Source organism: Drosophila ananassae, chromosome 3R, assembly GCF_017639315.1.
Source record: "Drosophila ananassae strain 14024-0371.13 chromosome 3R, ASM1763931v2, whole genome shotgun sequence".
Lineage (NCBI taxonomy): Eukaryota > Metazoa > Arthropoda > Insecta > Diptera > Drosophilidae > Drosophila > Drosophila ananassae.
Genome location: NC_057930.1, coordinates 25,350,358 through 25,365,174, shown reverse-complemented (window position 1 = coordinate 25,365,174; position 14,817 = coordinate 25,350,358). Strand labels below are relative to the sequence as shown.

The 14,817-nt window shown below is 46.0% G+C and overlaps 2 protein-coding genes across 4 annotated transcripts; one reads left to right on the top strand and one right to left on the bottom strand.

The window, feature by feature from the left end:
* Positions 1-5: 5 nt before the first annotated feature.
* Positions 6-1,285, bottom strand: LOC6497617 (small glutamine-rich tetratricopeptide repeat-containing protein beta). Its single transcript, XM_001961668.4, has one exon. It carries the CDS (start codon positions 1,182-1,184, stop codon positions 144-146), a length of 1,041 nt encoding a protein of 346 aa, XP_001961704.1. The 5' UTR covers positions 1,185-1,285; the 3' UTR covers positions 6-143.
* Positions 1,286-1,610: 325 nt separating this feature from the next.
* Positions 1,611-13,638, top strand: LOC6497915 (protein bicaudal D). 3 transcript variants are annotated; one of them, XM_001961669.4, is made up of 8 exons: positions 1,611-2,757; positions 9,885-10,250; positions 10,315-10,452; positions 10,515-11,356; positions 11,416-11,633; positions 11,690-11,944; positions 12,000-12,174; positions 12,598-13,638. In XM_001961669.4, the coding sequence occupies exons 1-8, from the start codon at positions 2,527-2,529 to the stop codon at positions 12,713-12,715; spliced, it is 2,343 nt and encodes a 780-aa protein (XP_001961705.3). In that variant the 5' UTR covers positions 1,611-2,526; the 3' UTR covers positions 12,716-13,638. The 3 variants fall into 3 exon arrangements, 1 of the variants encoding a protein (XP_001961705.3); XR_006507371.1 differs by having other exon boundaries at positions 12,000-12,321; positions 12,598-12,738; XR_006507370.1 differs by having other exon boundaries at positions 12,000-12,414; positions 12,598-12,738.
* Positions 13,639-14,817: the final 1,179 nt, after the last annotated feature.

The window sequence follows — 14,817 nt, the reverse complement described above, 5'->3', positions numbered from 1 at the left end:
ACATCTTGAATTTTTGTATATATTTATTACCATTAATAAAAATATATATATTTATAGTGTTATAGAAGCCTTTTAAACATTAAAAATACAATAATCATAGTATCCAGCTTAACTATCCGGTCCTGGCTGGGATTGCCCCCTCACTAGATGCTCGGCGGAGGCTGGTTACCCGGCTGCTGACCATTGCCGGCATTGCCGCCCGGCTGCTGCTGGGCACCCATCAGCTGGCTGGCGAAACTCTGGAATAGCTGCAGCATATCGTTCGACATGGGAGGGACCTGTGGCGGAGCACCACCACCAGCCGGAGCGCCGCCCGCTCCAAGTCCCCCGGCTGCAGCTGAGTTGCCCATGTTGGCAAATAGCTGTCCAATCGTATTCATAACCATCGGGTTCTGGGTCATCGATTGCAACTGTTCTAGATCGATCTCGGCGCTGCTGAACAGATTCCTGACCGTGGGATTGGCCAGCATAGCGTTCAGTCCGTCCGTCAGGTGGGACAGCTGCGGCGGCTGGTTCCGGGCGTTTCTGGCCACCTCCAGGTTGTTGCGGTAGTCTGGGTTTTCTGGCTCCAGTTCGATTGCCTTGCTGTAGGCCTGCTCAGCCTCCGCAAACTTTCCCATGTTCGAGTAGGCCACTCCCAGCCGACAGTACGCCTTGCTGTAGTTGTTGTTGTACAGCAGGGCGGACTTGCAATCGGTGACGGCCCTCTCGTTGTCACCCAAACGGATGTGGGCCGCCGCGCGATTGCAGTAGAAGATCGGATTCTTGGGGTCGAAGGCAATAGCTCTGTTGTATTGCAGCAATGCCTCGTTGTACTTGCACTCTTTCATCAGGCGGTTGCCCTCATTTTTTATAGAGTCGGCCAGGGCGAGCGATTCCGGATTCCGCTCGATGTACAGCGACTGGAAGAGCTCGAACATGTCGATGTTTTTGGGTGCTGCACTGCTGCCACTGGGCGCCGCATCTCCAGTCGGGGCACTCGAGGTGGTGCTCTGTGTCCTCTCCTGCTCCAGGTCCTGCCCAGTTCCGTCCTGTTCCCCATCATCGCCGACGTCGAATGCAGCCTGCAGGCACTGGATGGCCACTTCGATACTCTCCCCCTGGTCCGGCGACATCAGGTCCACTTGCTTCTTCAAGTAATCGATGAAGCTCCGTACGAAGCTCTGTTGTACAGCGTCTGGCATTTTAAGTTTTCCTTCCTTTTTGCCGAGTAAAGTAAATGTGATTGAGAAATATATGTGTCGGTGTATTAGCTGTCAAACCAGTTGGTGTGGCCAGGTGAGCACCTATCGATTAAGAAACTATCGACTGCAACATGATCTAGCAGTTTTAAAAATTCATTGCCAATTAATATAGAATTTTAAATTAAACGTTCAAAGGGTCTATTTGGATTATTAATTTAGCCTATTTCGACATATTCGAGGCAAACCATTTATTACGTTGTTTTTGTTTTGGTTTTGTGATCACGTTACGTTCTGTACCACCGCAACGTAAGCCTATCTGTTTCGATATTTTTATACGTGTTTTGGTTCTGTTCTCACGTAACCATCACTAACATTTTCTAGAGATGAAAAAACATCGATGAACCGATGTTTTGAAAACATCGATGACATTGCAGTTTGGCCACCTCTAACATGTACCTGTACCGTCACAAAAATAAAGCGAATCGGACGTGATTGCGGATAAAATTTTTGTTTTTGCACTTGCTTGAAAAATCCGCCTGCCCGTCAAAAACCGATTAAAGCCACACTCATCCGTCTACGCCGCAATTGTGCAACGAAAATACGTAGAGCCAGACAGGAGAAACGCACTGAAAATGGGCACAACTCGCACTCCCCAATCGAAAGTGGAATTTGTGTGATGTCATTTGGACGGTGTTTCGCTGCTTTCGAGTCAATTGAAACCACTTCCTGCGCTGCTGCCGATTTTTAGCTGCCAACTGTTTTAAGCGCCGCTGTGCTGTGTTTGCGTGAGTGTGTGCGAGTGTGGGAGTGTGCAAACGAGTGCACCACTGCTGGAATTTACATACACACCAATTATTTATTAGCTGTGCAGAATAATTTGCTAGTAAAAGCTCACGGATAGCGGATAATTGGCCATTAAGTGCCACACACTTGTTCGTTTGCTTTTCTTTCGTAGAACAACACCACGATTCCGATTCCGCACAAAAAACTAAAACTAAAACTGGACAAAAAAAAAAGAGAAAAGGTGAAACGCATCGCACACCAGCGCACATCGCGGAGCGGAGTTGTGTCATGTGTGTGTGTGTCAGTGTTTGGGCTCCCCTCCCCCCAAAATAAGAAGAACTCGCTCGACGTCCGGCATAAACAAAAACACAAAAGAAGCACCTTTATCGATTTCCCTCCAAAAAAACGAAAGAGAACCGAAAACCTTGCAAAATACCAAGAAGTAACCACGATTCCGCCCAGGAAGAGAGCAATAAGCATCTGAAAACAGCACCTGCCACGCCCCCCCGGCGGCTCTACCGTCCACCCTCCCCCCCCGCACGAGGCAAGGTGATCCATCATGTCCAGCCCCAGTGCCGAGGAAAATGGCTCCCAGAGCCAGACGCTCCAGGATCTGCGCATGGAGGTGGAGCGACTAACACGGGAATTGGACCAAGTCTCGTCCGCCAGCGCCCAGTCCGCCCAATATGGCCTGTCGCTGCTCGAGGAGAAGTCGGCGCTGCAGCACAAGTGCGAGGAGCTGGAGACACTCTATGACAACACACGCCACGAGCTGGACATTACCCAGGAGGTAAGAGAGTGGGTTTTCTAAATGGAAGTGCTATATGCTATATTTCCATTAAGAAAGCTGGTGTTGACTCATTTTATTACCTGTTTTAGTTGCTTTTCATAAATTAGTGTTGTTTTTGTTGTTGCAACTTATCCGAATCCATGTCCAATTGGGCCTCACTGCTGCTCGCTGATCTGTTTCTAAGCAGTCGCCGCTTATCTGCTCGCCCAACCAGACACCGATACACTCACCTATGAATACAGACAAAGAAAACCTTTCCACAATCGCCACCAATTTGTCTTGCTGGCAAATTAACTCGCTCACCTGTTGGTCAGTTGTTGGAGTTGGAGCCTCCTCGATTCTCTATGCTTCTCCGGTTCTCCGGCTCTGGCGCTCTCTCTTCGGTGTCTGGCGTCTGGTCTAGCAGAAATAATTGCGATCAACTCGCTGATCGTGGAACTAAAGCTGACCATATGGTCACGTGCTGTCTGTACATACAGTGGAGCTTCCCATAATTAGTAATGGATTAGTAATAAATACTTTATAAGTCATAAGTTATAAGTCATGATATGTCATGAAATAAGAGTTATCTCTATTTTATTATACATTTTTGTTTTTATTTTTAATTTATTAATTATTATCCATTGTAGCTTATTTTTACTGTATTTCCTTGATAATCATTCCTAACGGTACTCTAAACTGCCTCAGTGAACACCACTCTCTTCTGTCTCTCTCCCTTGGGGGGCTCCCATTTCCTTGTTCTCTTTTTCCGTTTTTCGCTCTTCTCTTCTCCCCCACCGATCTCGCTCAATTGGCGCCTGGCTCTCGGGTAAGCCCTGCCGGCCAATCTATTTTTGCTATTTCACTTTGCACCTACCTTTAGCCCTACATGCCCCACCTCCTCCTACCTCCAATTAGTCTTCACGAGCGCTTGGCATTTCCGCTGGAATTCCGCCGCCACCGGCTGTGGATTCCAGGCCCCGAAGTGTTCTGTCCTTCTGAAAGGGAAAAGTTTTGTCCTTCTTGTCCTGCTCCGATGGGGGAAACGAACAATAATCATTCTGCCTGCCGTCTATTATCGTTTCAGGTCCTGTATTATTCTTTTTCAAACTTTATTTTCCCTTTTTTTAGTTGCTAATTAAAGCGAGGGACTGAAACAGGAACGGGCTATGTATCTCCACCCCTGGAAAATAGAAAGCTTAATCAATATTAACGACTGGTGACTGGCATTATTATACAATACAACTCGAGTTACGCACATTTCATAATACGCCAAAGTTCAAAGATCTAGAGTGCAACGTAATGGGGGCATTCACACCTGCCACCCATACACCTGCAGCACTAAACAGATGCAAAAACACCTTTTACAATAACTGCATACTGGAAAGTGTGTACATATTCATGCATTTCTATGCGTTGGGGACAAAAAGCATGCCAATTAATTGTCCGACAGGTGGGGTACTGGCGTACTTGTGCGAGTCCCCCCCGCAGCTTGATAGTTTCCAGCTTGTTGGATTTGAACTCAACTGAACTTTTACGAGAACCGAGAGCCACCCTTCAGTTTTCAGCCCACACTACACTTTTCAGCCTTTTTAATGGGAAGCTGAAAAATTAAAAATTTTCACAATGTCGGCAACGGCAACGTCACTGCGGGCATTTCTGCTCCCCAACAGTGGGCGGAGGGACACACTTCCACTTGTAATCAAGACATCAGCCGTGGGCGACCCCAGCCAGGAGTGACACCAGCCAGCTGGAGAGCCAAGTTTCCGACTCCAGGCCATGGCGCAGAATTAGCTTCTAAAATTAATCGAATATTTTCTCAAAGCGCCAAAGGCGTTTGCATTTTTCTGATCCAATGAACTCTAGAGGCAACAGAAATTCGATTATACACAGGTCCTCGGGATATTGAAACTGAATATTATCGATCGAAAATCAAATGTTAGTGTTAGTGTTAAAACTTCTAAATCAAGAACCACAAACAACTAATTAAAACTACTCCTGGAAAACAAGGACTCCTGCTGCTAATTTGGGAGCCAATGCCAGGACCACAAAACAAATATTTAGCCAGTTTTCGGGAGGTTTAGGGAGACAGGCGGGGAGGAGAACTGTCAGCCGCATTTGGCAATTTATTCTGTTACCAGAATCAGTTGCAACACAGGGCTGGGCTGGGCTGGTGGTGCAACAAGGGAAGTGGCAGGGAAACACGATTGTAACTGCGGCAATTAAAGGCCCCGAAACAAGAGCCATAAACCGAACGAACGATGGACGACGCAGTGCCCGCCGTATGTACGACCGTATAAGCCATGTCCTGTATTGTCCTGGCCATGTGAGTGTGTGATATGGGGCCATATTTTATGGCTCGCATAGCGCGGCCACCAAGGACACTCCCAGCCCGGCGTAAAATGGGTGTAGAGTGGGTGCCTCTGCCCGAAAACTTTTCACAGAAATTTAATAATTAATGGCATTATTTGACATTCGGGGTTGGCAGTCATAAACGAAGGCAAGTTTCTAATAATTTATCATAAAACTGGACCCCAACCAGCCACCTAATTGCATCCTAAATGGAAAGGATAATCCCTCCAAATGCAATCAATGGCATTACAATCCCATCTGCTAATTCCCCAACACTTTGGCCTAAACACCGCCTCTATTTATGGCCCTGTGCAGGCAGCCAAATGATTATCCTTTCCAAATCCCAGCCAGACTAAGCGACAGGAGCAGGAGCAAGGACGAGCAGGACGAGGATAAAGCCAGAAAGCAAAAAAAAGAATAGAAAACATAAAAAATTATAATGATTTGACACTGATGCTCTGTTCTTTTGGCGCAAATTGCAATTCCACGGCAATCAAACTGGCAGCAGACAGGAACAACTGCAGCAGCCACAATGGGTTGCAGTGGGTGGGTTAAGCTGGCAAGTGGGCTGTTGGCTGGCAAGGGTTAAATGCGGCGCTTGAAAACTGACAAAACATGTTTCCGTCTCTCTGGCAGGGCCAGGGCTGTTTGTCTGGCTCGGCAGAAAGGAAATGAGCAGGAAAAAGTGTTGTATTTCCCGCCAACTGAAGCTCCTCCTGCCACCCAGCCACACCCACTCTGCCCCAGAGGCCGTTGCAATGAATCGCAAGCAATGAAAATGTAAAGTACACAGTCTGTGCCACAATGATGAGGAAAAAATCTGGGCAAGGATGCTGGGGCTGGGATGCAGGGATGACTGTTGTGACAATTGCAGTTCTCCAGCTGCGAACTTTGCTCCTGCGATTGTCCTGCATAATGACGATGCAATTTATTTGCACAAACTTTGGTCCTGGCCTTTTTAAGGACCCCCAGTTGCAGAGGCCAATTGGCTCTGGGCTGGAACTTGGCCAAATCCGAGCCACCATCATCATCGTCGTGCAACGAACGGAATGTGGCGAGGAATATTGGCTGTTAAATGTGCTCGAGATGATTCCACTGGATATGCACACTGTATTATGCAACACACTGGCATCTGATTCCGAAAAGGATTCGCAGCAGGACCGAATGGTTATTATTTCCTTTCAAGGACTCTCTGATGATGCTCGAGTATGTAATTTTGAATCCTTTTACTTCCCACTGAGTATTCAAAAAACAAAAACAAGTCTGTGGATTTTAAGGATTCTGGTTTTTTGGGATAGAAAGCACTTAAAAGCAACTACGCACATGTGATCAAGGCCCGCTCGCAATGCACATCCTTTGTTAGGACACTCACAGGGGCGGTTAAGTATAATAGGATTACCCGTGGTATCCTTTTAGTGCGAATGCCGTGCATTTCATGGATTCCCATTCCGTTAAGAGCGTAATTTGAGTCCTTTTGTGTCAGCGCCTAGCATGCCTTCAAATTTGCGCAACGTCAGGACCAAGACACACTCGGCGGCAAGCACCACAATTTTCCCATTTTCCGCCTGCAGTTTTGGTTTCTTTTGTCGCTTTTGGCGACATTTCAAATTCACAGAGCGAGAGTGTCAAGCTCGTCCATTGACATGACGACCGCAAATGCGTCTCTTCGTTCTTGTGCCTCCGGTCTCTGGTCTCCATTCTGCATTCTCCGTTTTCCATTTCCATTTTCATTTCCCCATTATCCATTTTCCATTCCCTCTGCCGGCTTTGATGGGGCGTGCGTGGGTTAAGAACTGTGCCTACACCTAAAGTGCACTCGGAAAAATGGGAAAGAGAGTTAGAAACTAAAAGAGAACAGAGGTAGTGATACCCGGTACTATTCTCTTTCAAACCATTCCCTTCTTTCTCTATAAAGAAACGTTTGTTGCCTACTTTTGAGGATTTAAAAGCCAGCCAATAGGTAGTTGAATAAAAACTTCCATTACTTCTCTACAAATTAGCCGATTTGATAGAATTTTTCAATGGAACTATAAAGTGAAGACGGACAGTAGTGATACCCGGTACTCTTCTGTCCAATCTTTCAGATTTTGTTGCCTACTTTTGGGGATTTGAAAGCCAGCCAGTAGGTAGTAGAATAAAAACATCCATAACTCCTCTAAAACTTATCCGATTTGGTTGAATTTTTTTTCTAAATATAAATGGAACTATAAAGCAAAGACTGACAGTAGTTATAGCGGATATGTTTAGTGGAAAGAATATACTTCACTACTATATTTCCCTCTATGTTGTTGCACTCTCGGGCTGCTCGTCCACATTTAAATTTCATGCGTTCCAGGACAGTGGAGCTGTCGGGCAGCGACGTCGGCGTCATCAGTTAACGAACTGGGCGTGGCGCCGCCCTGCACAATCTGTTCAGTCATTCATGGCATACTTTATCAGCGGCGGGTAGGTAGTAGGGGAGTAGGCCATCCCTCGCCACCCCACTGAGCAAGCCACCCTCTTGGTAGCAGCAACCGCAATCGGCCCACTCCCCTGACCAGGAGGAAATTGTTATAGTCTCCGGTATAGCCCGTGTTTGTTGTTGTTGCTTTGCCACCTAAGTGCTCCGGCACACACACACACTCACACTCACAGTGCTCCGAAATTCTGCTCATCGCCGTCATAATGTGGGCAATCTGGTCTATTTTTAGTGGGCTCCGGCCAGGAGGAGCTTCATTGCAGTCATCCGGCGGCGGGCTGACGGCAGCAGCTGCTATTGCTGCCGGTCCAGGGATTCCCTAAATAGTCGTATGAATCCCCTACACCTAGAAGAATGCCCGGCGAGTTTCAAAACTAAATTGGATTAGATTAGGTGAACGGGATTTGGTGTTTCTCTCGGTGAAGCCCTCTATCTAGGCCGTATCTTTCTCGCATTCCAATCCCAAACACAGCAGAACTGTGAGGCAATCCGGCAGATACAAAGTGCAGGCGTGGGTGGGGTGGTGGTGCTGGTGGTGTCTGGCCCTCTCTGAACTGTGTTAATATTTGCTCGAGTTAATTAAAAATCTTTTCTAATTTGCATAAAGTTTATGCCGTCATTTGTTTGCGGCCTGTTGCCCTTATAGATGGCGCCATCCAGTGCACTGAGGATAATTCTTGGGGTTGTTATACAACTCAGTTTGTTTACAGTTCAGTTTCTTATCTTTGGAGCTGTGTTGTGTCATTAAATTCTTATCTCAAAGATGTGAATATTGATTGAAACACTCGCTTTGTTTCCTCTAATTGCACTGAGAGAAATGTCTTATGGCTTGGGAATGCTTTAATAGCCCGCCCTCGTGGCAGAACTTTTGTCTGATGATTATCTCACACTAGGTCTTCCACTTCCACTTCCTACCACCATGCCCCTGCCACCAGTCTTTTCAAGAGGCGCCTTGCAATTCAGTTGCAAGAATGTGTGACAGCTTTAGGCAGCTGAAATTCCATCCGAGACTTTGGACCCGCCTTGGTCGGTCGGCCTTTGTTTGCTTTCTCTCTCACTACACCCACACCCACACGCCCCTCTTCGGATTACACTAATTAACGAAATGCACTTGGCTTGAAAGGAGGGGGGCGGCTTGGCTGGGCGATTGTCAAATCGAGATTGCAAAAACAACCAGCCCCGCCAACAATAATTATACGGCCCGGGCTTCCAGGAATGAAAAGAGTGGCCATAGAAGCACTCTGTTAGGCGCATCAAGGGGTTAAGGATGTGGGATGGAGGCTGAGACTTGCTAATTACCCGGCATTTAGAAGCCTCCCGTCAAAAGAAACTTTTCCCAGAACTTGGTTTAGTTTACCCAAAATCCTTGAATCGTGGTTCTCCACTTGAGATTGCTGTTTGGGCCCAGTTTTTATTGCGACTGAGATGATGATGATGATGATGATGTTGGTGGTAGAACTTGTGAAGCACGTACTCCAAATGGCCCCCATTCAAAATATGCCAGACGAGCGGACGACTGTTGGGGGTTGAGATTTCAATTAAAGCCACCACTGGATTCCGCACACACCTTAACCCGCTGCTGCCCACTGCTGGCCACCGCGTGGTCTCCAGCGCCCAGTTAAGGGCTTGGCCAGGACCCCCATAAACATTCAGTATTCGTGTTTACCTCCGCTGACGCCTCCCATCCCAGGGTGTTGGGTGTGTCTCTGGCCACCGTTAACCTTTATGTGCTCTCGGGCGTCTTTAATGCGCTTGCCAACACTGGCCTGGCCTGGTCCGGGCTGGCCTGGTCGGCGGAAAGCCAGGCGCAATTAACAAAATCCAATAATTGCCGGTCAGCGAGCATGGAATCTCCAACAGAGAGTGCATCTGGCCCATGGGAAGGCACGTATCTGCAATGGGAATAAATAATTACAGAGAACTTCTGGGCAATAATTATTTATCATGGCTGGCTTAATATGCTCTTAACTGACAGGATATTAATATTAGACAGAGTAACTAACTTCTTTAGGGAGATAAAAGGTTTATAAACAAATAAAATAAATATTTAAGATCTAAATAGAAGAGGACTACCTCTCCATACCCTTTAACAGCGAACCTCTGATAAGAAATTTAATAAAAACTGACAGCAAGATAGGGAAGGGAGTACACCATCCGAGAAGGCAGCAAAACAGGCTCCCCAGTGACCAACGCCCCGGCCCAGCGCCTCCCTTCTGGGAGATGCAAATAACTGCAATAAAATCGCAGGCATTTAGGGGCGGGCAGTCGGAAAACTTTTATCATTACTTTGCTTTCCGCTCGCTTTGTAACGCCCTTTCCGCTTTCTGTCCTGTTCCAGGCACTGACCAAGTTCCAGACCTCGCAGAAGGTGACCAACAAGACGGGTATCGAGCAGGAGGATGCCCTCCTCAACGAATCGGCTGCCCGGGAGACGTCCCTCAACATGCAGATATTCGATCTGGAGAACGAGATCAAGCAGCTGCGCCACGAGCTGGAAAGGGTGCGCAACGAACGCGACAGGATGCTGCAGGAGAACTCGGACTTTGGCCGGGACAAGAGCGACAGTGAGGCTGAGCGGGTGCGCTTGAAGTCCGAGCTAAAGGACCTCAAATTCCGAGAGACCCGAATGCTCAGTGAGTACTCCGAGCTGGAGGAGGAGAACATATCGCTGCAGAAGCAGGTTTCCAACCTGCGCAGCTCACAGGTGGGTTACTTATTCAAACTATCCCTAATAGTTCTAAATAAAAATAAGTATTGCTGCTCTCCAGGTTGAATTTGAAGGTGCCAAACACGAGATCCGCCGTCTCACCGAGGAGGTTGAGCTGCTAAATCAACAGGTCGATGAGCTGGCGAATCTGAAGAAGATTGCCGAGAAGCAGATGGAGGAGGCTCTGGAGGCCCTGCAGGTGAGATCATCCCACAGAATACCTCTTCCCTTCAAAAACTATCATTATGGGTTATTTCATAGGGCGAGCGTGAGGCAAAGTATGCTTTGAAGAAGGAACTTGACGGTCACCTTAACCGAGAGTCCATGTACCACATCAGCAACCTGGCCTACAGCATTCGCAGCAACATGGAGGACAACGCCAGCAACAACTCGGACGGCGAGGAGGATAATCTGGCACTGAAGCGCCTGGAAGCAGATCTGACCACCGAACTAAAGTCACCCGACGGCACCAATCTCTTCTCGGAGATCCACCTGAACGAGCTGAAGAAGTTGGAGAAGCAGCTGGAGAGCATGGAGAGCGAGAAGACCCAGCTGAAGACCAACCTTCGAGACGCCCAGTCTAGTCTGGACAAGTCACAAAATGAGTTGCAGAACTTCATGTCCCGCCTGGCCCTTTTGGCCGCCCATGTCGATGCCCTGGTGCAGCTCAAGAAGCAGATCGATGTCAAGGAGCAGGGCAAGGAGGACAAGAAGAGGGAGGAACTGGAGCAACAGCTGCGAGGCGTCATCTCACAGTACGCCAACTGGTTCACACTCTCCGCCAAGGAGATCGATGGCCTTAAGACTGACATTTCTGAGCTGCAGAAGGGTCTCAACTACACGGACGCCACCACTACCCTGCGCAACGAGGTGACCAACCTGAAGAACAAGCTCTTGTCCACGGAGCAGAAGTCACTGGACCTGCAGAGTGACGTCGAGACTCTGACACACATCTCCCAAAACGCCGGCCAAAGCTTGGGATCAGCCCGTAGCACATTGGTGGCTCTTAGCGACGACCTGGCCCAGTTGTATCACCTGGTCTGCATGGTGAATGGAGAAACGCCTACCCGCGTCCTTCTGGACCACAAGAGCGATGACATGAGGTGAGTTGCGAGAACTATTTGGCTTAGATGAGCATATTTTATGTTATGTTGCTTTGCAGTTTCGAGAACGACTCCCTGACTGCCATCCAATCGCAGTTCAAATCGGATGTGTTTATTGCCAAGCCCCAGATCATTCAGGATCTTCAGGGCCTGGCGGATTCCGTGGAGATCAAGAAGCACGTAGACACAGTCAGCGATCAGATCAAGCATTTGAAGACCGCCGTCGAGCATACCATCGACCTCAACAAGCACAAAGTGCGCTCCGAGGGTGGTGATGGTAAGTCCAACGCATAATAAAGTATAAGCCACTATTAAACTGCTTCTGTTTTGTAGCTCTGGAGAAGGTCAACACCGAGGAGATGGAGGAGCTCCAGGAACAGATAGTCAAGCTGAAGAGTCTGCTGTCCGTGAAGCGCGAGCAGATCGGAACCCTGCGCAACGTGCTCAAGTCAAACAAGCAAACCGCCGAGGTGGCCCTCACCAATCTCAAGTCCAAGTACGAGAACGAGAAGATCTACGTCAACGACACCATGTCGAAGCTGCGTAATGAGCTGCGCAGCCTGAAGGAAGATGCAGCCACATTCTCAAGTAAATCACTACATTCTTCTCATAAAATCTTTTCTAATTCAAACTTTTTATCAAGGCCTGCGTGCCATGTTTGTCGCTCGCTGTGAGGAGTATGTGACCCAGGTGGATGATCTCAACCGCCAGCTGGAGGCAGCCGAGGAGGAGAAGAAGACTCTCAACCAGCTGCTGCGCTTGGCTGTCCAGCAGAAGCTGGCCCTCACCCAGCGTCTCGAGGAGATGGAAATGGATCGGTGGGTGCACTTGGGTCGTTAAAAGTCAGCTGCATCTCCACTTTCCCGAAAAAAAAAAATATACCACTCCACACACATCCCTTTCACAAATAGAGTTACTCATCCCCCATGTTTTGTCCTTGAATCCCCCTGTGACTCCAGCACTCGGTAAGCAACTGCATGAGGCAGAAAACGTGTTGCATGCCGCTCGCCTGATAACTTGCTGCTGGAATCCGCCTAACCATTTGATAAGAAACCGCTGTGCGCTGATTATTTTATTATTTCACAGTCGGATCGATCAAATAAATTGTAGTTTCGTGCATTTTGAAAGTGTATTTCATAAAGATTTAAATTCATGTTTCAAGAGCCAACTAAACGATCGATCTACTTTGATTACAATTTAAAATAGACACTCCCACTAACCAAGTTCTTCCCTTTCTCCAGTGAAATGCGCCACGCTCGCCGCCCCCTGCCTGCCCAGCGGGGTACCAGCGGCAGGTCCTCGTTCAGCACGCGACCCTCGAGCAGGAATCCAGCCAGCAGCAACGCCAACCCCTTCTAACATAAGATCAGCGTGCAGCGTAAGCTTTTGGCTTTGGTTTATACTTTGCTTAAGTTGTAAGGTCGTTGGAGTACTAGCGGAGAGCGATGAGCGATGCGACGACATCCATGCCAGACATCCCCGAACGAAGCTATAACTATTCAACTTTATCCAACTACTATCTATACTGTATTTGTTTGTATTGTATTTGTATTTATTGAGAGTTTAGTTAGACGAAAGTGTTGCGTTAGACAAGAAGGCAACGAAGAACGATTATTAACGGTTAGTTACTTAAACGTCCAATTAATTTAATTAAAGAAAGAAATGAGAGAAAATATTAAGCAAAAGATTGAAACGATAACGTAAAGAAATGTATTTCCCTAAATGAAAAGTACGTAAAAAGTATTCGATGACTCCTTAGTTTGATTCGATTTCGGTTTTGTTAACTCTTACGCGTTGACTATTTGATTTTGTTATCAACGCTGTGCGCAAGCGACTAAATCGACAAGCTAAAAAATGATTATTAAGTTGATGTTGAACAAAGGATATTGATATTGGAAACCAAATTATATGTATTATTGACCTGCACGACAGTCCGGTATTGCCTGTGGCTGTTCGTAGAGAATACAAAGCCCGATTCTATGGTAGATCGGGACTGAAATGTATATTTAAATACAATCAGGTATCAGGTCTGTGTGTAGCAAGTGGCTACGTCTCTAAGACGATTCTAAATGAAGATGATTTTTGTATTTATGGGCGACATATCGCCGCTGAAAAAAATGAAGAAAATGTAGCGAAATAACTATGATTTGCAATGAAGAAAAACTTAGTTTTTTTTTTGGTTTAATTAGCAATTATTGCCGATATTAACTTATGATTTGTGCATTATTATTTAATTCAATTAATAAATTGCAACACAGAAATATCAAGCGATGAACGCGGAATTGTATTTGATTTATTTGCGTTGAACTGTTGCTGTAGAAAATGTAGAGAATATTGATTTTTGCAGCCTTAAACACAATGTATTCTTTAATCGAAAAGTAATTAACTATGGTGATTACCAAGCAGCTTAACTATCATACAAATACCACGAAAGCGTTAAAGTTAAATAGATATTATCGTAGCTAATTGATCACGAAAGTAGGGACAGCAGCCAGAGCACTTTCTGTAGTAGTGTCTATTGAATTACCGAACATCCCGATCCAGATCCCATCCAGGAAACAACCTACCTTTGTTGCTTTTCTTTTGGGTTACTGATGATTTCTGTTGTCAATCGGAAGAGATCGATAAACTACATACAATTTATATATACAAGATCGTGTATTGTGTAAATTACCGAGCCATTAAATTGAATTTATATTTAATAAACACAGAAACAGAAACATACATTCACACTGAGACACAACGTCCATGATGCGTTCACTGGGGAAGTTGCCCATAGAAATTATTTATGAAATATGCCACAAGAATACGAAGAACTCTAACCATTTGTAAATATATTTATATACATATGAATCGTTAGTAGGTAATACCGAACGAGTAACAAGCGAACAAACAAATTGCATACATATTTCAAAATGATTTTATTGTAATTTTACCGTCCCTTTTTGCGAGCGAAGAAAACAAAGTCTATTTACTCAACTCACTTGAACCAATAACGAAAAACTCGATGAAACTCGACTCACTTTAAGTTTCGTGTCCAAGCAAACAGTCCGAGCAAGAAATTCAACTCATACATCGATCGATCGTACGCCCAACAAGCCAAATATTGATAGCCAATATGCATACTACATAAATAATATAAAATACTCCACAGGATACTTAGATACCATGGATAGAGGAACAGCAACAAACGGAAAATAGTTTTCTATTTCACAGATCGATAATGCAGATACAAAATATAAGAGTGCAGAGTGTAAGTGTAAAAGCAATTTAAGATTTGAACGATATTTAATGTAAGTTTTACGATAAATTGCCGGCTAAGTGGAATTACTTCTCACGAGGTCACTGTGGACATATGAGAAATGCAACAGAGTGTGCAAGGGATAACCATAACATAAATTATACAAAATACTTATTGCAAAATATGTGAAATAAAGAGATTAGAAAATATGTGCGGGTTT